The 25,000-nt window shown below is 44.0% G+C and overlaps 2 protein-coding genes across 2 annotated transcripts in view; one reads left to right on the top strand and one right to left on the bottom strand.

Annotated features, from left to right (window-relative positions):
* Window positions 1-13,238, bottom strand: part of hsd17b4 (hydroxysteroid (17-beta) dehydrogenase 4) — a 40,839-nt gene extending 27,601 nt beyond the window's left edge. Inside the window, exons 1-19 of the mRNA XM_056238297.1 lie at window positions 13,061-13,238; window positions 12,579-12,632; window positions 12,382-12,489; window positions 12,233-12,292; window positions 11,340-11,361; window positions 11,216-11,262; window positions 10,418-10,502; window positions 9,870-10,057; window positions 5,722-5,813; window positions 5,530-5,554; window positions 4,992-5,120; window positions 4,639-4,730; window positions 3,486-3,716; window positions 2,098-2,149; window positions 1,940-2,011; window positions 1,580-1,683; window positions 1,429-1,494; window positions 729-798; window positions 137-243 (exon numbers count right to left, since the gene is read on the bottom strand). Coding sequence (XP_056094272.1) covers window positions 137-243; window positions 729-798; window positions 1,429-1,494; window positions 1,580-1,683; window positions 1,940-2,011; window positions 2,098-2,149; window positions 3,486-3,716; window positions 4,639-4,730; window positions 4,992-5,120; window positions 5,530-5,554; window positions 5,722-5,813; window positions 9,870-10,057; window positions 10,418-10,502; window positions 11,216-11,262; window positions 11,340-11,361; window positions 12,233-12,292; window positions 12,382-12,489; window positions 12,579-12,632; window positions 13,061-13,118 — 1,662 coding nt within the window. The 5' untranslated portion in view covers window positions 13,119-13,238. The remainder of the gene's footprint in view (window positions 1-136; window positions 244-728; window positions 799-1,428; window positions 1,495-1,579; window positions 1,684-1,939; window positions 2,012-2,097; window positions 2,150-3,485; window positions 3,717-4,638; window positions 4,731-4,991; window positions 5,121-5,529; window positions 5,555-5,721; window positions 5,814-9,869; window positions 10,058-10,417; window positions 10,503-11,215; window positions 11,263-11,339; window positions 11,362-12,232; window positions 12,293-12,381; window positions 12,490-12,578; window positions 12,633-13,060) is intronic.
* A 1,882-nt stretch (window positions 13,239-15,120) lies between these two features.
* prr16 (proline rich 16) overlaps window positions 15,121-25,000 on the top strand; it is an 11,288-nt gene continuing 1,408 nt past the window's right edge. The window contains exons 1-2 of the mRNA XM_056238315.1: window positions 15,121-15,454; window positions 19,517-20,114. Coding sequence (XP_056094290.1) covers window positions 15,326-15,454; window positions 19,517-20,011 — 624 coding nt within the window. The 5' untranslated portion in view covers window positions 15,121-15,325 and the 3' untranslated portion in view covers window positions 20,012-20,114. The remainder of the gene's footprint in view (window positions 15,455-19,516; window positions 20,115-25,000) is intronic.

Genomic DNA, 25,000 nt, shown 5'->3' with positions numbered 1-25,000 from the left:
TTATTTGATCAAAAATACAGTAAAAACAGCTTTAGTGAGCAGAAGAGACTCTTTAAAAAACATTAAATATCTCTCTGATCCCGAACTGTTGTGTGTGTGTGTGTGTGTGATAAAGTGCCAGGTGTCGCTGCTTTACCTTGATGGACTTGAATCTGGAAACATCATTTCCGGCGTAACGCTTGAGAACGTGACGAGCGGCGAAACCGAACGAACACAAGCCGTGAAGGATCGGAGACTCGAATCCTGCGGGTCGTTTAAACAGCAGCATCAGGAGCAGTGTGTGTGTGTGTGTGTGTGTGTGTGTCGGTCACGCTTTCATGCAGAACATGCTGTTCTTACCCAGAGTTTCTGTCTCCTTCAGCTCACATATCTACAAACACTCAAATCAAGATCCATTTACTAGATGAGTAAAATGCTATCAAAATTAAAATAAGCAAAATGATCTGCCAGTGGGGTCAGAAAAATAATGTTAATTCAAACAGAAACAAGATTAGATTATTTTTCTGACCCCATTGTCAGATCATTTTGCTTATTTTAAGCACCAACTCTCTTAATTTTGATTTATTTCCCTAGAAAACAACATCATATCTGATGGTATTTTACTACTTCAGTAATAAACGCTTCTTGATTTGAGTGTTTGTAGATATTCGGACTGAAGCGAGACAGAAACACTGTATTGGATCATGACGACTGCATATTAATCTGTAATATCTTCATAAATGCTGTACCTCCCAGAGCGGCGAAGCTGGGGTCGATGTGCAGCGGGTTCCAGTCTCCGCTCAGCCGGTACAGCGCCGCCTGGACACACACACACACACACACACACACACACACACACACACACACACACACACACACACACTCGTAAACACTCGTGCGCTGTGGGTTCAAGACTTGATGTTTCTGTGGATCAGTTGAACCCTCATCCGTCCCTCACCGAAAGCCCTAAAATTATACTTGCATTTTTTTTTACAATTTCATTTTGATCATATTTTTTCCATATTTTAATGCAATTTTTTTGGATTTTTTTTATTTTATTTACCTTTAAATTACTAGATTTGATCAATAAATAATAAATAAATAGTAATCTAAGAACATTCCTCACATTCTTTCAACTTAAATTCAAAATAACTCACAACTCATGCATAACCCTTTTAATCCAGCTCAGAATATCTCACATTGTGTGTCTTTGCCGACCGCTTGTGTTAAATAATAATATAAGATGATATTTCATGACTCTAGATGGCCTTATATCTCTATATGGAGTAAATGAGCTGTTCCTCTGGGTCCTAAAGCCAGTTTCTCTTCAGTGTGCACTCAGACACACATGTAGACATTCGTTTTTTACAAGTTTTGAGCATTATTGTGTTTTGAGGTGTTGACCGTGTCCAGCATCAGTGACTGTCATGTGATGCGGTGAGACGTCACCTGATCTCGAGACGTTTGCTCCACGATCACGGCGTCAGCGGGTCTGTCCGGAAGAGGAGCCGTGACCTGAAGCAACACACACACACTGGGGAATCAATGCCTGTGTGTGACTCTGGTGTGTGTGTGAGAGTGTGTGTGACGTGATATTCACCACGGCCTTCTGGGACGTCCTCTTCCCACCGAACCCTCCAGCGCCGACCACGAACAACGAGAACTGATTATAACACACCAGCTCTCCACCACTGTACGTATGAACTGAGACACACACACACACACACACACACACACACACACACGGATCAAACGCTTAGAGGCGGAATGATTTTTTTGAAAGGCTTCATCAAAGGACGCTTTAAATTCAATTAAAATAAAATCTAGCTGATTTACATTATAATAATATTTCACTGTTTTTACTGTATTTTTGATCAGATAAATGCAGCTTTAGTGAGAGACTTTCTTGCTGAACCGAAACGTGTGTGTGTGTGTGATTCACACTGATGATGTTTCTCACCGTCGAGGAGGACGATCATCCCGGACCCTTTATCCAGAACATCTGCGACCACGGCCCGTGACGTCAGCGTCCCTGAGGAGACACACACACACGTCTTCAGAAACACATGAGGAGTGTGTGAGTGTGTGAGGAGAAGCTGAGTGTTTGCTGATGATCACCTGATGTGGGCAGCGGTTTGAACACCTCCAGATATTGCTCTCCGTGCAGCAGCTGAAAGACACACACACACTGATGACATCACTGAGGACACACACACACACACACACACACACACTCACTCACTCACACACACACCATCAAAAGTTCAATATGGCGTACCACAAGGCTCAGCACTAGGACCGTTGCTGTTCACTCTGCACATGCTACCCTCACACACACACACACACACACTCACACACACACTCTCTCACACACACACACACACACACAACCTGCTGAAGTCGATCTGGAGTCCCGGGGCGCTGCTGAGGCCGGTTATGGCGCTGGGCCGCGATCACACACACACTCACTCACTCACACACACACCATCAAAAGTTCAATATGGCGTACCACAAGGCTCAGCACTAGGACCGTTGCTGTTCACTCTGCACATGCTACCCTCACACACACACACACACACACTCACACTCTCTCACACACACACACACACACACACACACACAACCTGCTGAAGTCGATCTGGAGTCCCGGGGCGCTGCTGAGGCCGGTTATGGCGCTGGGCCGCGATCACACACACACTCACTCACTCACACACACACCATCAAAAGTTCAATATGGCGTACCACAAGGCTCAGCACTAGGACCGTTGCTGTTCACTCTGCACATGCTACCCTCACACACACACACACACACTCACACACACACTCTCTCACACACACACACACACACACCCTGCTGAAGTTTTTGGAGGCCCGGGGCGCTGCTGAGGCCGGTTATGGCGCTCTGGGCCACGATCACACACACACACACACACACACACACACACACACACACACACTCACCCTGCTGAAGTCGATCTGGAGGCCCGGGGCGCTGCTGAGGCCGGTTATGGCGCTCTGGGCCACGATCACACACACACACACACACACACACACACACACACACACACACACACACACACACACACACACACACTCACCCTGCTGAAGTCGATCTGGAGGCCCGGGGCGCTGCTGAGGCCGGTTATGGCGCTCTGGGCCACGATCACACACACACACACACACACACACACACACACACACACACACACACACTCACCCTGCTGAAGTCGATCTGGAGGCCCGGGGCGCTGCTGAGGCCGGTTATGGCGCTCTGGGCCACGATCACACACACACACACACACACTCACCCTGCTGAAGTCGATCTGGAGGCCCGGGGCGCTGCTGAGGCCGGTTATGGCGCTCTGGGCCGCGATCACACACACACACACACACACACACACACTCACCCTGCTGAAGTCGATCTGGAGGCCCGGGGCGCTGCTGAGGCCGGTTATGGCGCTCTGGGCCGCGATCACACACACACACACACACACACACACACTCACCCTGCTGAAGTCGATCTGGAGGCCCGGGGCGCTGCTGAGGCCGGTTATGGCGCTCTGAGCCGCGATCACACTGAATGTGGGCAAACAGCAGAAGTCCTGGGATCCCTCGTACAGGAACCGCAGGTGATCCGGGTCTCCGGTGGACATTCCCACTCCCAGCGCGTACAGGATACAGTTCATGTGTGTGTAGGAGAAGCTGATCTCCGGAAGAGTGTGCCCCACGGCCTCCGACTGCAAAACACCACAGCACATCTCACTGGACCTGATTGAGAGCACGTTTTAAGCACAAACTCACTTCATTTTGATTCATTTTTCAGACTCAATATCTTAAGCTTGTGCGAGTCGCCCTTATGGACAATTTTGTCTTTTTCAGTTTAATTTTTTTAAATAATTTGCCTGTTTATGCAAACTGCATACATTTTTAAACAGCTGTGTATTTTTATTGGAAATTTTTATAATTTCCTTTTTATTAAAGTATTTTGCACTAGTTACACAGAATAGTTCCTCTCGGGACCTTAAGGACAAAAATGTCCCCATTGAAACTCAATTTTTAATCCAAGGGCCATTTAACTATAATATGATGCGATTTGTGTTAATAGGTTTTCATTCTGTTGGCAAGGCTTCAAAATTAAAAAATTTTATGGTGCCATTTTCTCAGATTTATAAAAGTAAATACTCCCTTGATTCCTGTTTTCTGAATTCCAATTGGATACATTATGCAACCATAATTGTGTGTGTGTGTGTGTGTGTGTGTGTGTTGGTATGGATGTCAGAGTGTGGTTTGTATGTGTTTAATATAATTGTGTGTGCTTGTAAAATTTGAGAAAGAAAAACTCTACTGCAAATTACAAATCTAACCACTGTGTGAATCTATTTTATATAAAATATTGTTCATAAATCATTTTCGTAAACTTAAACCTCTATAACTTTTTTTTGGTTTCACTTTTTACTTCAGCAATATTCTGCCACGGGTCTGCTTTAAAATGACTTCTTTATGTTTTTTGACATGGACATTTTGTCCTCCATGGACCTGTGTGTAACAGAATGCTTCTCCAGTAAATTACTCTTGATTTCAGAATGTTTCGATGTTTGTGCTGGAAACGAGACTTGTTTGCAGTGTGTGTGTGTGTGTGTGTGTGTGGATGTTTCTCACAGGGTTTGTCGCTGCGGCTCCGGTCGGATTGGTTCCGATTCCTCGTCCAGAATCCAGTTTAGACAGAACCTCCACCAGCGTCTGCAGAGACTCTTCAGGAACACAGTGATGTTCATTACATTTACATTTAATCTTTTAGCAGAAGCTTTTATCCAAAGCGACTTACAACTGAGAACAACAGAAGCAGTCAGACGAGCAAGAGTGCAACAGTGTACAGGTGCGGGAACCAGTCTCAGTTAGTCTAGCACTGAACATAGCTTCTTTTCCATCACCTCTGTGTGACAGGCACATGCTGAGCGCTCTCAGTGTTTGATTGGCTAACAGCTGTAATGTGTGTGTGTGTGTGTGGTTACCCTGAATGCTGGCGGGTTTAGTGGCATCAGTAAAGTCACAGATCTCGTTCCAAGAGTCTCTCACAGCCTCCGGCGTCATGATCTCGCTCTTCTGACGCACCGTTCGACCCAGAGTCCTCTCCCAGCGCACTACACACACACACACACACACACACACACACACACACACACAGACAGACAGACACACACAGACAGACACACAGACACACACACACACAGACATACAAAGACACACACACACACGTACACACAGAGACAGACACAGACACACACACACACACACACAGAGACAGACACACGTACACACAGACACACACAAACAAAGACATGGACACACACAGACACAAACACACATCAATACATATGTGTGTGAGGACTAGTGATGATGTTAAATCTAAACAGCAGTAAATATAGATGTCTATATGAACAGATTATATAAGGGATCTGCATAGAGGCGTTACAGTGAGTCACGGGTCGATTAGAGGATCTGATGCTGATCTTCTCCCACAGAGATCAGGAGTTTCACAGCACAACTTACATTTCCCGATCCAGCCGGCGCCGACCTGAAACACACACAGCAGCTGAAGAGTTTCATGTAGAAATACCAAGTACACTTGAGATGATGGATAAACTTTTACATTTACATGTGTGCTTTAATCAAACACGTGTACAGTAATTAATGCACTCAAGGTACAGTATGCAGTTGATGGATTGATCATCTGATAAACACCTCGAACAGGCCTCCGTTCTCCCGACACGACTCGTGACTCAACCAGAGCACCAGCGGCGCCACGTACTCGGCCTTCAGCGACTCCAGCAGATCTGAAGGAGCAGAGCGGTCAGTGCGGTCCACACACACACACACACACGTGATGATGACATCACTCTCACCTGATGACATCACTCTCACCTCACTCTCCCCTGATGACATCACACTCACCTCACTCTCTCCTGATGACATCACTCTCACCTCACTCTCACCTGATGACATCACTCTCACCTCACTCTCACCTGATGACATCACTCTCACCTCACTCTCACCTGATGACATCACTCTCACCTCACTCTCCCCTGATGACATCACTCTCCCCTCACTCTCACCTGATGACATCACTCTCACCTCATGACATCACTCTCACCTGATGACATCACTCTCACCTCACTCTCCCCTGATGACATCACTCTCACCTCACTCTCCCCTGATGACATCACACTCCGCTCACTCTCACCTGATGACATCACTCTCCCCTCACTCTCACCTGATGACATCACTCTCACCTCACTCTCCCCTGATGACATCACTCTCACCTCACTCTCTCCTGATGACATCACTCTCACCTCACTCTCACCTGATGACATCACTCTCACCTCACTCTCCCCTGATGACATCACTCTCACCTCACTCTCCCCTGATGACATCACACTCCGCTCACTCTCACCTGATGACATCACTCTCCCCTCACTCTCTCCTGATGACATCACTCTCACCTCACTCTCCCCTGATGACATCACTCTCACCTCACTCTCTCCTGATGACATCACTCTCACCTCACTCTCACCTGATGACATCACTCTCACCTCACTCTCCCCTGATGACATCACTCTCACCTCACTCTCACCTGATGACATCACACTCCGCTCACTCTCACCTGATGACATCACTCTCCCCTCACTCTCTCCTGATGACATCACTCTCACCTCACTCTCCCCTGATGACATCACTCTCACCTCACTCTCCCCTGATGACATCACTCTCACCTCACTCTCCCCTGATGACATCACTCTCACCTCACTCTCCCCTGATGACATCACTCTCACATCACTCTCACCTCACTCTCACCTCACTCTCACCTCACTCTCACCTGATGACATCACTCTCACCTCACTCTCTCCTGATGACATCACTCTCCCCTCACTCTCACCTGATGACATCACTCTCACCTTACTCTCCCCTGATGACATCACTCTCACCTCACTCTCCCCTGATGACATCACTCTCACCTCACTCTCCCTGATGACATCACTCTCACCTCACTCTCCCCTGATGACATCACTCTCCCCTCACTCTCCCCTGATGACATCACTCTCACCTCACTCTCACCTGATGACATCACTCTCACCTCACTCTCACCTGATGACATCACTCTCACCTCACTCTCACCTGATGACATCACTCTCACCTCACTCTCTCCTGATGACATCACTCTCACCTCACTCTCCCCTGATGACATCACTCTCCCCTCACTCTCCCCTGATGACATCACTCTCACCTCACTCTCCCCTGATGACATCACTCTCCCCTCACTCTCCCCTGATGACATCACTCTCCCCTCACTCTCCCCTGATGACATCACTCTCACCTCACTCTCCCTGATGACATCACTCTCACCTCACTCTCACCTGATGACATCACTCTCACCTGATGACATCACTCACCGCTCACTCTCACCTGATGACATCACTCTCACCTCACTCTCTCCTGATGACATCACTCTCACCTCACTCTCTCCTGATGACATCACTCTCACCTCACTCTCTCCTGATGACATCACACTCCGCTCACTCTCCCCTGATGACATCACTCTCACCTCACTCTCCCCTGATGACATCACTCTCACCTCACTCTCTCCTGATGACATCACTCTCACCTCACTCTCACCTGATGACATCACTCTCACCTCACTCTCCCCTGATGACATCACTCTCCGCTCACTCTCACCTGATGACATCACTCTCACCTGATGACATCACTCTCACCTCACTCTCTCCTGATGACATCACTCTCACCTCACTCTCACCTGATGACATCACTCTCACCTCACTCTCCCCTGATGACATCACTCTCCCCTCACTCTCCCCTGATGACATCACACTCCGCTCACTCTCCCCTGATGACATCACTCTCCCCTCACTCTCACCTGATGACATCACTCTCCCCTCACTCTCACCTGATGACATCACACTCCGCTCACTCTCCCCTGATGACATCACTCTCCGCTCACTCTCCCCTGATGACATCACTCTCCCCTCACTCTCCCCTGATGACATCACTCTCCGCTCACTCTCACCTGATGACATCACTCTCACCTCACTCTCTCCTGATGACATCACTCTCACCTCACTCTCTCCTGATGACATCACTCTCACCTGATGACATCACTCACCGCTCACTCTCACCTGATGACATCACTCTCACCTCACTCTCTCCTGATGACATCACTCTCACCTCACTCTCACCTAATGACATCACTCTCCCCTCACTCTCCCCTGATGACATCACTCTCACCTCACTCTCACCTAATGACATCACTCTCCCCTCACTCTCCCCTGATGACATCACACTCCGCTCACTTTCACCTGATGACATCACTCTCCGCTCACTCTCACCTGATGACATCACTCTCACCTCACTCTCTCCTGATGACATCACTCTCACCTCACTCTCTCCTGATGACATCACTCTCACCTGATGACATCACTCACCGCTCACTCTCACCTGATGACATCACTCTCACCTCACTCTCTCCTGATGACATCACTCTCACCTCACTCTCTCCTGATGACATCACTCTCCCCTCACTCTCACCTGATGACATCACTCTCACCTCACTCTCCCCTGATGACATCACACTCCGCTCACTCTCCCCTGATGACATCACTCTCACCTCACTCTCCCCTGATGACATCACACTCCGCTCACTCTCCCCTGATGACATCACTCTCCCCTCACTCTCACCTGATGACATCACTCTCCCCTCACTCTCACCTGATGACATCACACTCCGCTCACTCTCACCTGATGACATCACTCTCACCTCACTCTCACCTGATGACATCACTCTCACCTCACTCTCTCCTGATGACATCACTCTCACCTCACTCTCTCCTGATGACATCACTCTCACCTCACTCTCACCTGATGACATCACTCTCCCCTCACTCTCCCCTGATGACATCACTCTCCGCTCACTCTCACCTGATGACATCACTCTCACCTCACTCTCACCTGATGACATCACTCTCACCTCACTCTCACCTGATGACATCACTCTCCCCTCACTCTCCCCTGATGACATCACTCTCACCTCACTCTCTCCTGATGACATCACTCTCACCTCACTCTCACCTGATGACATCACTCTCACCTCACTCTCCCCTGATGACATCACTCTCACCTCACTCTCTCCTGATGACATCACTCTCACCTCACTCTCACCTGATGACATCACTCTCACCTCACTCTCACCTGATGACATCACTCTCACCTCACTCTCTCCTGATGACATCACTCTCACGAAGGGCTGCAAAATTAATCTAATTTCTAAACGTGATTACGAATGCCACGATCACGTAATCGTTCAAAGCTGCGATTACAAAAAAAAGTCCACTTACATTATTCTGCGGTGCGTTTAGAGTTACGTTGTGAGAAGCGAATCGCGACTACTTCAGAGAACCCAGCACAATATGGTGCTCATACCAACATTGAATTAAAAAAAACTAGTTTGGGACTGATATTTAATAGCTTAACATCATAGGCCTACTGTTTATTTATAGTATTAGTCATATTCTTACAATTTGTGTGTATGTTAAGTAAAGGGGGACAGTACTTGTGTGTGTGTCAACAATTTTTGTGTAAACAAATTTATTATAATAGGCCTATATATATATATATATATATACACTTTTCCTAATTCCTAAAAAGGTGTGTCGCGGCTTGATGACCCTGGGAAATGTGGGTCCCATGGGCAAACGATGGAGAACCACTGGTGTAAATTGTGATAATCGTAATTACAATTTCGAGGGAATAATCGATTTTCTCATAATTGTGCAGCCCTACGCTCCCGTGATGACGTCACCCTCGCGTGATTGGCTCAGCACCTGGAGGCATGACGGTCTCGGTGAGCCGGGATCCTGCGGTCGGCGCCACCGTGTTGCAGTGGACGTTGTACTTCTGGCCTTCGATGGCCAGTGTGTTGGACAGACCCAGCAGACCCAGCTTCGCCGCGCTGTAGTTCGCCTGCCCGAAGTTCCCGTAGATTCCGGCCGCGGACGACGTCATGATGATCCTGCGCACAGACGCGAGGAAAACCCGTCGCGATAAAACATCACATGTTCAGGTGAAACCACAGAGTGTATAAAACACTGGGCGTAACGTCACCCGTCGGTTTCTGAAGCCCAAGCGGAAACCTCTCTTGAATCCAAATTATACTCTATGGTCACTGCGCATCAATGTGCTTGTGATTAGCTGAGGTGACGTGACGCTAACAGACAAACAGCTAGCAGTGACATCAGTGGCAATCCACCTGTCACTCAAGTGGCCACGCCCTTAATTATGCACAACTTTAAGGCTTGATATAATTTAAACGTCACTTCCGTGTTGATTCAAAAGAGAGACGGGAAGGTTGAGACACTGCGGTTCTCCATACCTCCCAAACTTCTGGTTCTTCATGTGGTTCCAGGCGGCTCTCGTGACGATGAACGAGCCTCTCAGATGCACACGGTGAATCAGGTCTGAAACACACGCTTCACGGTCAGCTTTATCACATGGCGGTGAATAAAACCAAAAACTATTCCAACAAACTAAACACAGACACGTGTGATACATCAGCTCAACTCGGTTAAAGTCCCCCTGTAGTCAATCATTTTATCTGTTAAAACTCATCTTTGTTCACCAAAATTACATATTTCAATGTTTTTTCCTTGAAAAAAGATTCGTCATGCCTTAAAATATCTTGAATGTAACTCGACACCCTCGCCTCATTTAGTATGCGCGGTTCTATGAATATGCAAATGAGGCCCGCCTCCACTCACTCCCTCAGCTCAGAGATCCACTGGTTGACGATCACACGTTGATCTGATTGGTTACAAGGTCGTTTGTGACGTCAGAAACACCAGCGATTTCAAACCGTGTTTTTGAGACTGTCTTTGGTTCACTGCAGTTTTAAGGAGGAAATACTCAGCAATGCTGTCGACTTATGAACTTACACATGGTGTGTCTTAAAGCGTATTAAACACCACATAGACACATAAACAACATTAATTTTCACCACAGGGGGACTTTAAATAATTAGCGTATTTTGCAACATTGATTCAAGATTCACATTGACTCTATTCTGGTTTTACAGCAGAATCTGAATTCCTCATTATCTGATGAACTTTGCATCATTGATTTAGTTCATTACTGTGAAGCTGCTTTGAATCGAGACTCGATGTTTCTCACGTACCCCAGTCCGTGTCACTGGTCCGGGCGAAAGATCGGTCCCGCAGGATCCTTCAGAAACAGCAGAGGAGATTTACAACTCACGCCGCTCGCTCTCAGAGAGTCAGAGATCAGAATCATCAACTTACCCAGCGTTATTCACCACGACATCTGCAAAACAACACGCTGCTCTCAGCTCCACAAACTCACCACATACACATCAGCGCATTTATTCTAGAGAACAACAGAAATCTGCTCCTTCAATATGACCTTTTTACTAAACCGTGGGGTTCCAGAAGTAAAAACACCATTCGTTTTCTCCATAGGCCAACCGATTTTGACAGATAACTTATAAACCTTTACGCCACAAGGTTGTTAATCGATGTAACATGCTTCCGCTGAAGCCGTCTGTTCGCTTTATTTCAACTTATTTTTTATAATAATCATGTTTAACAGCTGAGTTAGTGCTGAAAATCAACCGTACCCGTGATTCTGAACAGAATTCAACCAATCAGAGTCGCTACGAGCTTTTTAGCTCCGCCCACTGCCACTGAGAGTGATGTAATCAAGTCTCAAAGTACTTTACTATTTGTGTGTGTGTGTATATTAGTGTGTAACAGGCGATCCACACTCCAATCCAGAAGGGGGCGCACGCGGCAATGCATCCAAAACAAAAGTTTGTGTTTACATAATATATGTGTGTGTATTGTGTATAATTATTTTGCATATATAAATACACACATTTGCATGTATATGAACGGTTTTATATCTACATCGTTTTATTATTTGATGATGTCATTGGCAATGCATCATGGGATTGCTGGATTTTGTTCGATTTTTAAATCCGTCCTTCAGTTTTCAGTGTTGTGATTCTCCTCGTAGCCGGTTGGTTTGTTTCATGGATTGTAACGCTTTAACCAAGACTTTTTTTCTTTTAAATCCCTATGGGAGAAATGAATGGACACAATACCTCCGGAACCAGCGCTGTGAAACTCTAAAGATTATGAATAATAAACTCTAAAACTCTGTAGATTATGGTCACCTATTCGTCCGAACGCATCCAGCGCCGTCTGTATGAGCTTCTCTCCGTCCTCCACTGAATCTGTGAGGTGAGGATACAGGATCAGGATCTACATCAGGGCAGGTGTGATTGATTGACAGGTGTGATTGATTGACAGGTGAGTCGTTTACCGTAGTTGGCCACGGCTTTCCCTCCGTTAGCTCTGATCTCCTCCACAACTCGATCCGCAGCCGCAGAACTCCTGCCTCCTCCTTTAATATCTCCTCCCAGATCATTGACTGTGGGAAAGAGAACACAAAACACAGCTCTAGAAAACGAATCATAAGCATCGACTCATTTGAACTGAATCGTTTAGAGATCCGATCACCGATGACAGCGGCTCCTCTCTTCCCGAACGCCAGCGCATATTCCCTCCCCAGACCTGCACAAAACACACATGATTCACATGAGTTATGAATATCATCTGCATATAATCATGAGGGCATCAGTCACTCAGTCTTATCGGCTGTTTGCACTTTGGTCGACTCAGAAAAGCTGATTCACTGCCAAACAACACGCTTAAGCGTTTATAAAAGCCTTTAAACTCAATTTAATACCCACAATAATGCATGTTCATAAATATTGCACATCTATATTCACGTGTCAGCAGTAACTTTCACAATAAAATAAGGATAATACAGAATTATTATACTCTGTTTCCTGCTGTAAAGCCTCTCGGAAAGCGTTTGTCTGATGCATTTACTCATTATATTTCTGCACAAATAACTGCATCTCTCTGTTAGTGAACTTTGCATTAACATTCTTGCATGTATTTGCATAAACGCATGAGTTTATGAAGCTAAAACTGACCTCCGCCGGCACCCGTCACCAGCACCACTCGACCGTCGAAAGACAAAGGCACAGACATGTTTAGATGATATTTCTGTTTATGATGATGATGTTTCTCGGGAGCGATCAGTGTGAAAGTCTTCGGATCTGCTGTGAAACACTCCGCCGTGACTTTTGCCCTACTTCCGGAGCGCTGACGTCACCCGATGACAGCCAATCAGGGGCGCGCGTGTTCACTCCACCAAACAGCAGCACGTGACACTCATTTGTGCGCGCTGTTTATTGTGATTAATATTCGAATATATAATCAGAATCGCAGTTTGAGCTGCTGTGTCATTGTGTTCATGTGTAAAATGTTTTATGAAATCTGGCATCATAAAAAAACTAAAAAAACTAAAACTTAAAATGAAAACGGAAAATATAAAAGTAATCAGAAATATTAATAAAAAACTGTAATAGCATCCCAATGGTTAAAATAACTGGTATGAAATGTATGTTCTCTGTCTGGTTCATTGGCTCTGCTTGCTGTGCGGATTATTTACATATATTTGAATATATCATTATGTTGGCTTGAGCTACTATTTAAAGTCCACATGGAAGTTTTTTGGCTTTTAGTATGAATATGTCAGCTTTATTGTTATCTATAAGCTAGTGTGCTCCAAAACAATGACAAAACTCGCATTTGGTAGATATAAGCGTTCAAAACTCACAATCTCTCACTTCTGCCAATATGGATCAGGGATTTTGATGACATCACTCTGCACTGTCCAATCAAATGCTCTCTAGAATCTGAAGCTCCGCCCCCTACATTATAAACTTCCGCTGAAGCTGAAATCGGTCACTTGTTCACACATTTACTATATTCTACATACTGAACGGCACATAGTGCACTATATAGGGGATAGGGAACGATTCAAAAAGTGTACGGCTCTGGCTGAGCTGTGATATAAGCTAAAAACACTATTGGCTATTTAAAAAGGGGGAGGAGCTGACCGATATGCCCCGCCCTGTCTTCCTGTTTCAGTGGAAATTACGTCAACGCAGTGAATAATGCTGCACGATTCGCACCTCAGCGGGACTTTAAGTTTCTTCTTCTGAGACTAAATTTTTAGCAGTGTCTCCTAGAGCTTTCAAGCTACAACCACCAGACCTTCACCTTCAGACTGACTCGCTGTATCTTTACTAACTGATCCTACAGACGATCAAAACTATAGACTTTCATTGAGGGGGTCAAAACTTTTGAAGACTTATAGATCATAAGCTATCCCTAGCAAAGCTTAATGACTATCCTAAACAACAACAACATGCTAAAACTTGTTAGTAATATGCTAATTCATGCTATCAACATGTTAACAACATGCTAATCATGTTACTAACATGCTGAATCATGCTAGCAACATGTTAAATCATGTTAGCAACATATTAAATCATGTTAGTAAACATGCTAACTTGTGTTAGCATTGTGTTAAATCATGTAAGCAACATGTTAACAATATGTAAATCATGTCAACAACATCTTAAACATGCTAGCAACATGCTAAAATGTCAACAATGCGTTAAACCTTTTAGCAAACATGTTAAAACATGCTAGTAACATTTTTAAAGTTCAAACTTTTCAAAGTTATTTAAAATTTTCAGATCTGGATTTACTAAACCAACATCAAAGTTTATTAAATAAATATTTAGATCTTCATTTTGTTCATTTTATTATTTCATTGTATTTCATTATATTTATTATTCTTCGTTAGATAATAAGTTGAAATGACTGACAGGCGAAGAGTGTTTCTGATTGGCTGTGACAGCGCAGGCCCCTCCTTCAATCACGTGACTTACAGAAACAGGTGTAATTACAATAAACAGGTGCACCTCATTCATTTGTCAGATAATACCGTCATTTAATGTGTGATTAATAAATAAATACATAAATAATAAATAGATAAATGCTTAGAGCGCTATTAAATTGTTTTTCTGTTTCTTAAACACTAATTAATAAGCACAGACAGGCGTTCATTAATCAGTGTGAGCTGCTGTAATGTACATGTCAGATGAGCACTGAATCATAACAGATCATATCTAATATCTTCTCTGTATTATTCAGGATTCATGAGGTTGGTGGTTTCCATCAGTGTTTGTGTGCGGACTGCGCATGCGCGTGTTCACCGGGACGCGCTGCTCGAGATTCTTCTGCATCTGTAAGAAAACATGCGAACATTAACATGTGTGAGAGGACAGGCAGCACAGCACAGGTTCGGGTGACCGGGTCCGGGTCCAGTTCGGGTTCCGAGGATGTCCGGGAGCGCGGACGCGGACGGAGGCGTCAATAAAGTTCGAGTCAAACGACAGATCAGGGGCATCGTGAAGGATCTGGAGAACATCCTAGGAGACCTGAAGGATGTGGCGAAGGAGCTCAAAGAGGTGCGTGAGACTGCGATGATGATGAAGATGACGAAGATGAGATGTGTGATGATGCTCATGTCCATCGAGGCCTCTTGTAAACATGACATTTACTCGACACGGGTTCACTCGTGTGAGTCAGAATCAAAGATTCGATTCGCGTGCTGTTCGTCTTACTGACAGCTGTCAATCATTCGTCTACGGTTGTTGTTGCTTTTCATTATTCATGAGTAAACTGGGTCTGACAGACTTTAACAAGCATTAGTTAGTTAGTTAGCTTCACAAGAGGAGCATTAGTGAAATCAGATGCTCTTTATCCAACTATATCGCTTTCTTCACTAGAGCACTGTATGTATGCAGATAAAGCATACTTTATATATCGCTGTGCAATAATATAATTACATTTTGCAACGATTTGCTACACATATAGATTTGCTGTATATATAGCCCTATATATATACATATATATATATATATATATATATATATATACACACGACACATACAGATACATATATCGTATACAGTATATATATATATATATATATATATATATATATAAACAGCTTTATGTGAGTGCTGTATGTACGTGGATAAAGTTAAAACATAATTACAGTACAGGTAGATTTGAGTTCTTGTTTGTATGTGTTGATATTTGTGTAGAATTAGGAGAATAGTGTAGAATTAGCACAGAGTCTGAAATGTTTGGATCATGGTGTCTGTGAGCGATGATTCTACTGTATTTGTGGAAACACACACACACACACACACACACACACACACACACATTAATTCTTCAGTACTGTACTATAAATGTATTATGGCAGCACTGTAGTCGCTCATGTTCTCTTGTAAGTCGCTTTGGATGAAATGAAAGGAAAACTCTCGCAGCTTCGTGTCCTTTAGACTGAACATCTGAGGTCATGCATGATACACTAACATCATTCACCTGGAGATGGTCAGAGAGAAAGAAATAGATTTTATCATTATTGCTGTTATATAAGGAAACATGTCTCTTTCACAACATTCTTTTAAATAGGCTAAACAATAACGTTGGCATTAGTGGAATCACATTAGCACAGTTCAAATCACACTCACCTGAAGTCATCAGGTTGCAGCAGTAAATGAAGAGTTATATCGATCACGAGTTCAGTGTGGAGTTCCTCAAGGCTCAGTACTAGGACCGTTGCTCTTCACCCGTTAGCTCTATATCGCCAGTTTCTTTTGCAAGTTTACCTTTTATTTCTATAGGGCTTTATGCAATACAGAATTACAGATTATTTCAAAGCAGCTTCACAGTGTAAAATAACAGTGTCAAGGATGCAAACATGAGACAAGTTCGGATTCTGCTGTAAAGCAGCTTTAAAAACACAATAGAGTCATTATTCAGATCAGTTCAGTTTTGTTCTCGTCTGATAGTGTCAGTGCAGTCAGATCAATCATATTTCTGGATATTATAGGTGACATATTATCAGGGGCGTCATGCAAGCCAAAATTCTGGGGGGGCACATTCTGAGACGTTGCAATTGTTTTCTGACGGGTGATATGGATCATGTTAAGAGGGGTCAGGGGGTTTCTCCCCCTGAAATTTTTTTAATTCTGGCTGCGAAACATACTATTTCAATGCAGTTTGGGAGGGACAGAAATACCTTAACGGAGCTAGCAGCAACCCTCCTCTATCTGAGGACTAAGTTAAAGTATATGTGTATCTTATATGTGCATTATAAGATGTTTTGAAGGCCAAAAAAACTCCTAAAGTTGAGCTTTGACTGATAGGCTTTTCATTTTTGTCTGTCAGTGAAGAAAGTAAACATAGGGTCAACTGATAGGTTGATTTATGAATCATTTTCTCAGACGAATTTATTTACTGAAAGCTACTAGGAAAGCTAGGTAGCCTAACTAAGTTTATTAAATTCATTCACAGTAAACATTCATTATTGATCTTATGCCTAATACAGGGCCGTAGACAGGGCTTTATAATCACAGAGGTCCTAAATTTGAGGTTGGTAGGGGGTTCAAATTTTTTATTTCTCTGATATGTGCATTTCAAGAGACGTTTGAAGGCCAAAAAAAGGATAAGAAATAGCTTTAAAACCATGTTAGCGGGCAGATTCTTTGTCAATACCTGCTCTCACTTCTTATCCATCACTCTTTCTTTTTCTCTCAGTCTCCTGATCTTGCCTTCCCCTCCTAAAGCTGAGCTTTTTTAATTTACTTAAGGCTACAAATTGTACTATATTAATTCTCAATATGTACACATTCATTATTAATCTTGTGCCTAACAATGAAAACGTCTTTTCCCCTCACAATGACAGTAAACTAATTATTAGCCTACATGTTACATAGGCCTATTTTCAGCTCAAAATGGCGAAATTAGACAAAAGTATATTCGTGTGCCTGATTATTTTTGTCATTCGTTTAACATTTATGAACTAAAAAAACTGTCAAATATGAAATGTTTAGTTTAGCTACTTACATCTCGCACTTGACTGCACACTGAAGCGTCGAGTCTCACTGCTAAAATTCGCGCTCAGCTTCTGTGAACATAAAGCCCGCCTACTTTGATTTGATTGGTCATCTCAAATATTCTGACATTGACGAGCAGTGACAGACCAATGAGGCTCAGATGAACACGCACGCACACACACACACACACACACACTGTCCTCTGTTTCTGACGTGCGCTCTGCTCGGCACCGCTGCGGATTGAAGATGAACAACGCGCTGAATCTGATTATAATAAAAAATAAAAAATAATCAGGGAGGAAAAATCTGAGGGGGCACGTGCCCCCTCACTTTGAATGGGCATGACGCCACTGCATATTATGCCCCTTATCACAAGATGTGATATAAATCTATGGTGTCCCCAGAATGTGTGAGTGAAATTTCAGTTCAAAATCCCCCAGATCATTTATTATAGCTTGGCAAATTGGTCCCTTTTTGGGTGTGAGCAAAAACACGCCGTTTTTGTGTGTGTCCCTTTAAATGCAAATGAGCTTTAGCTCCGCCTCCGTTCAGAAGAGGGCGGAGCTTCAGAGACTCCGGCAATAACAACACAGGCCGATCTCACTGATCCAGAGTCAGGAGTAACAGCAGCGAGTGCAGCCTTACGGAGAGACTCAGGGAGAGCTTCACTTTTACACGTTTCTGAATGTTAGCGGAGACATTTCTGTAGTTGTTGTGGAGTTACACTGATCATCTCCTCATCATGTTGAACTCTTCCACAAGTGTCCACAGTTCCTGAGGTGTTTATAAGACAGCGCTGACATGTTCTGGTCAATAGTGTTCAGTGTCGTCTGTGCTCGACCACAGAACAGTTTCAGGCTTTGCTGGATCTTCTCCAGTGCGTTAGAACTGGTCTCTGTTGGCGCTCGCCGAACACAATGTCGCTGGTGTGTGTAACCAAATTCAAGGTTATTTTGGCTAGAAGTGGGTTACTCATAGCCGGACTATATCGGGTCTATAGCATAGACTGTAAAAAATATGGACAAAGCGTCTGTGACGTCACCCATAGACTTTCTGAAGAACGGTTTTGAGGCTGTTTATGGGGGTATGGGCGGTGCCATCTTGGAAAATCTTACGATATTTCAAATACAAATGTTCAGAAAGGATACAGAGGTGGTATGATGTGTTGTGTCAGATCATGGCCGAGACGTCAAATTTCAGGAATTTCACTCGGCGCAGCCCGTTATCAGCTGTCAATCACGCGCTTATTTGTCATACATTTTATATCTAAATACGATCTAAACTACCGAGTTAGAAAAAAATTCACCCCCCTCACAGTTGTCAGGCACTCGGGACCTATCCAAAAATACAATAAAAGTCCATGGGACCAACCTGTAAACATATACATTTATGCTGTGAAAACGGACATTTTAACATGCGGTCTATGGATATTTGCTCCCTTTTGGGACCTCCCTCTAGCGGATTTTCGATGTATTGCAGTTTTTCGCACTTCCGGGTAGGCTTTATTTTTCAGATTAGAATGTTGCGGCTTGGTCTATAGTTAATGGAGATGGTGAAATGATGGCAATTGCTTGCTGGGACGGGTCGTTGACGTTTGGCTCTCGTCGTGTTTCTCAGGTGGTTCAGGAGATCGACTGCCTGACGTCGGATCTTCATCTGGAAGAGGAGCTGACGGACAGTTCGAAGACCGACACGCTGAACAGCAGCTCCAGCAGCACCACAGCCTCCAGCGTCAAGATCTACCCCGAGGAGACGGTGCCAGTGTCTCCTGCTGTCCTGGCGGTCCTGAAGAGACCCGGTCCAGCGCCCCGGTCCAGCGCCGAGCTCACGGCTAACGGGACGCTGATGAGGAACGGAGTCGCTAGCAGAGAGAAGCCTCACGCGAGCCGCTGTCCTCAGACCACGAGGGAACGGGTCCGCTTCAGCGAGAAGGTCCAGTATCACGGATACTGCCCGGACTGTGATCTACAGTACGACATGAACAGCACGGATCTGCACTTACACACAGAACTGATGGATCCCACGCCGAGTCCCGTCCATCAGAACCTCGCGTTCCCCTCGCAAAAACCACAGAAGACCATTTTACGCAAGTCCACCAGCACCACCGTTTGATGCAGACTGAGTCCAAACAAACTGTTTTTGCACTTTTCTTCATAGTTTTCTTTTGTTTGGAGAGCACCAGACGGAGAGACGAGAGAAACCCAGATGTCGAACGGTAAGAGCTTTCAGAATCACCTTGTTTTCTCAAGGAACGACCATTTATTAAATGGATAGTTCACCCAAAAATGAAAATTACCCCATGATTTACTCACCCTCAAGCCACCCTAGCTGTATATGACACTCTTCTTTCAGACGAATACAATCAGAGTTATATTATAAATGTCCTGGCTCTTCCAAGCTTTATAAAGGCAGTGAATGGCTGTTTCTGTTTTGAAGTCCATAAAAGTGCATCTATCCATCATAAAAGTGCATCTATCCATCATAAAAGTGCATCCATCCATCATAAAAGTGCATCCATCCATCATAAAAGTGCATCCATCCATCATAAAAGTGCATCCATCCATCATAAAAGTGCATCCATCCATCATAAAAGTGCATCCATCCATCATAAAAGTGCATCTATCCATCATAAAAGTGCATCTGTGCATCATAAAAGTGCATCTATCCATCATAAAAGTGCATCTATCCATCATAAAAGTGCATCTATCCATCATAAAAGTGCATCTGTCCATCATAAAAGTGCATCTGTCCATCATAAAAGTGCATCTATCCATCATAAAAGTGCATCTGTCCATCATAAAAGTGCATCTGTCCATCATAAAAGTGCATCCATCCATCATAAAAGTGCATCTATCCATCATAAAAGTGCATCTATCCATCATAAAAGTGCATCTATCCATCATAAAAGTGCATCTGTCCATCATAAAAGTGCATCTATCCATCATAAAAGTGCATCTATCCATCATAAAAGTGCATCTGTCCATCATAAAAGTGCATCTGTCCATCATAAAAGTGCATCTGTCCATCATAAAAGTGCATCTGTCCATCATAAGTGCATCTATCCATCATAAGTGCATCTATCCATCATAAAAGTGCATCTATCCATCATAAAAGTGCATCTATCCATCATAAAAGTGCATCTATCCATCATAAAAGTGCATCTGTCCATCATAAAAGTGCATCTGTCCATCGTAAAAGTGCATCTATCCATCATAAGTGCATCTATCCATCATAAAAGTGCATCTATCCATCATAAAAGTGCATCTGTCCATCATAAAAGTGCATCTGTCCATCATAAAAGTGCATCTGTCCATCATAAAAGTGCATCTATCCATCATAAGTGCATCTATCCATCATAAAAGTGCATCTATCCATCATAAAAGTGCATCTGTCCATCATAAAAGTGCATCTATCCATCATAAAAGTGCATCTGTCCATCATAAAAGTGCATCTATCCATCATAAAAGTGCATCTATCCATCATAAAAGTGCATCTGTCCATCATAAAAGTGCATCTATCCATCATAAAAGTGCATCTGTCCATCATAAAAGTGCATCTATCCATCATAAAAGTGCATCTATCCATCATAAGTGCATCTATCCATCATAAGTGCATCTATCCATCATAAGTGCATCTATCCATCATAAAAGTGCATCTATCCATCATAAAAGTCATAAAAGTGCATCTATCATCATAAAAGTGCATCTGTCCATCATAAAAGTGCATCTATCCATCATAAAAGTGCATCTATCCATCATAAAAGTGCATCTGTCCATCATAAAAGTGCATCTATCCATCATAAAAGTGCATCTGTCCATCATAAAAGTGCATCTATCCATCATAAAAGTGCATCTATCCATCATAAAAGTGCATCTGTCCATCATAAAAGTGCATCTGTCCATCATAAAAGTGCATCTATCCATCATAAAAGTGCATCTGTCCATCATAAAAGTGCATCTATCCATCATAAAAGTGCATCTATCCATCATAAAAGTGCATCTGTCCATCATAAAAGTGCATCTATCCATCATAAAAGTGCATCTGTCCATCATAAAAGTGCATCTATCCATCATAAAAGTGCATCTATTCATCATAAAAGTGCATCTATTCATCATAAAAGTGCATCTGTCCATCATAAAAGTGCATCTATCCATCATAAAAGTGCATCTATCCATCATAAAAGTGCATCTATCCATCATAAAAGTGCATCTATTCATCATAAAAGTGCATCTATCCATCATAAAAGTGCATCTGTCCATCATAAAAGTGCATCTGTCCATCATAAAAGTGCATCTGTCCATCATAAAAGTGCATCTGTCCATCATAAAAGTGCATCTGTCCATCATAAAAGTGCATCTGTCCATCATAAAAGTGCATCTGTCCATCATAAAAGTGCATCTATCCATCATAAAAGTGCATCTGTCCATCATAAAAGTGCATCTGTCCATCATAAAAGTGCATCTATTCATCATAAAAGTGCATCTATCCATCATAAAAGTGCATCTGTCCATCATAAAAGTGCATCTGTCCATCATAAAAGTGCATCTATCCATCATAAAAGTGCATCTGTCCATCATAAAAGTGCATCTGTCCATCATAAAAGTGCATCTGTCCATCATAAAAGTGCATCTATCCATCATAAAAGTGCATCTGTCCATCATAAAAGTGCATCTATCCATCATAAAAGTGCTCCACCGGCTCCGGGGGGTTAACAAAGTCCTTCTGAAGTGAAGCGATGCGTTCTTGTAAGAAAAATATTAATATTTAACACGTTACAAATTAAAATGATAGCTTCTGGCCAAACAGCATCAGATGGAGACGAGAGAAACGGTACGAGCTTTCAGATCATCATCATCATCATCATGCTGATCTTCATCATAGGCAAGGCAAGTTTATTTATACAGCATATTTCACACACTATGGCAACTCAAAGTGCTTTACACGAGAGGAATTAAAAGAAAACAAAATAATAGCAAGGAAAATTAAAACAGTTATAAGGAATGAAAAGAGTAAAAAGATGATACATAGATCAACTTACATCATAAAACATCCTTTAACTCTCAGATCTCAGAACCTGTTCTGACGTCACACACACACACACACACACACACACACACACACACGTGAACATCAGCATATGAGCGTCTGTTAAAATGAGATGTTCATATGATGTTTTTTAAATGTTGCTTCTTCTTTTAGAGTATTTTTAAAACATTTAAAAATCACATTCTCATAATGTTTGAGGAATAATAAAATGGAATGAAGTCGAGTCTCCTTTATTAATACAGCGCTGTTACAGCAGAGTGTGTCCGAGCAGCTTCACAGAGAACAGGACAATAATGCAGCACAGTGTGTCCAGAAGAGAAGAGCGTCACAGTCCAGCTTAAGTCAGTTCAGTGATGCTTCATTTCTGCTGTAAAAAAAAGTTATTCATTAAAAAAATTATTAATTTAGTTCATATATATATATCCGTTCTGGAGAAAACCGTGATGTCATCGTCCAGCTCAGTTCAGTTCTTGTATAATGCTGAAGGAACCGAAACTCCATCAGTGACAGGATGGAGGAAAAGTGTATGATTATGATTATGATTCAGGAGCATTACAGGTCAGAAGTCAGAATGGTTTGGAACAATAGGAATATTGATGATGATGATGATGATGATGATGTCACTAAAACGTTCTCATAATTGAGACGATGAGAGATATGATCAGTGGATCTTACAGTGAAAAACACAGTTATAAACCAGTTTGAGTCTGTTTTCATCCTGCAGTCAGAAATCAATATTCCTCATGAGAGTCTCATCTCTCTTCATCCTCCTCCTCTTTTCCTACACACCAGCCGCTCTTCATCCTCCTCTTCCTCCTCCTCTTCTCCTACACACCAGCCGCTCTTCATCCTCCTCTTCCTCCTCCTCCTCTTTTCCTACACACCAGCCGCTCTTCATCCTCCTCTTCATCCTCTCCTACACACCAGCCTCTCTTCATCCTCCTCTTCCTCCTCCTCCTCTCCTACACACCAGCCGCTCTTCATCCTCCTCTTCCTCCTCTCCTACACACCAGCCTCTCTTCATCCTCTTCCTCCTCCTCTCCTACACACCAGCCTCTCTTCATCCTCCTCTTCCTCATCCTCCTCTCCTACACACCAGCCGCTCTTCATCCTCCTCTTCCTCCTCTCCTACACACCAGCCTCTCTTCATCCTCTTCCTCCTCCTCTCCTACACACCAGCCGCTCTTCATCCTCCTCTTCCTCCTCCTCCTCTCCTACACACCAGCCTCTCTTCATCCTCCTCTTCCTCTTCCTCCTCCTCCTCTCCTACACACCAGCCGCTCTTCATCCTCCTCTTCCTCCTCCTCCTCTCCTACACACCAGCCTCTTTTCATCCTCCTCTTCCTCCTCCTCCTCTCCTACACACCAGCCGCTCTTCATCCTCCTCTTCCTCCTCCTCCTCTCCTACACACCAGCCTCTTTTCATCCTCCTCTTCCTCCTCCTCCTCTCCTACACACCAGCCGCTCTTCATCCTCCTCTTCCTCCTCCTCCTCTCCTACACACCAGCCTCTCTTCATCCTCCTCTTCCTCCTCCTCTCCTACACACCAGCCTCTCTTCATCCTCCTCTTCCTCCTCCTCCTCTCCTACACACCAGCCTCTCTTCATCCTCCTCTTCCTCATCCTCCTCTCCTACACACCAGCCGCTCTTCATCCTCCTCTTCCTCCTCCTCCTCTCCTACACACCAGCCGCTCTTCATCCTCCTCTTCCTCCTCTTCCTCCTCTCCTACACACCAGCCGCTCTTCATCCTCCTCTTCCTCCTCTCCTACACACCAGCCGCTCTTCATCCTCCTCCTCCTCCTCTCCTACACACCAGCCGCTCTTCATCCTCCTCTTCCTCATCTCCTACACACCAGCCTCTCTTCATCCTCCTCTTCCTCCTCCTCCTCTCCTACACACCAGCCGCTCTTCATCCTCCTCTTCCTCCTCTTCCTCCTCTCCTACACACCAGCCGCTCTTCATCCTCCTCTTCCTCCTCTCCTACACACCAGCCGCTCTTCATCCTCCTCCTCCTCCTCCTCTCCTACACACCAGCCGCTCTTCATCCTCCTCCT

The sequence above is a fragment of the Rhinichthys klamathensis genome, unplaced genomic scaffold (assembly GCF_029890125.1).
Source record: "Rhinichthys klamathensis goyatoka isolate OS25496 unplaced genomic scaffold, OSU_Roscu_1.1 h1tg000515l_1, whole genome shotgun sequence".
Classification (NCBI taxonomy): Eukaryota; Metazoa; Chordata; class Actinopteri; order Cypriniformes; family Leuciscidae; genus Rhinichthys; species Rhinichthys klamathensis.
This window is presented reverse-complemented; position numbering and strand designations above follow the sequence as displayed.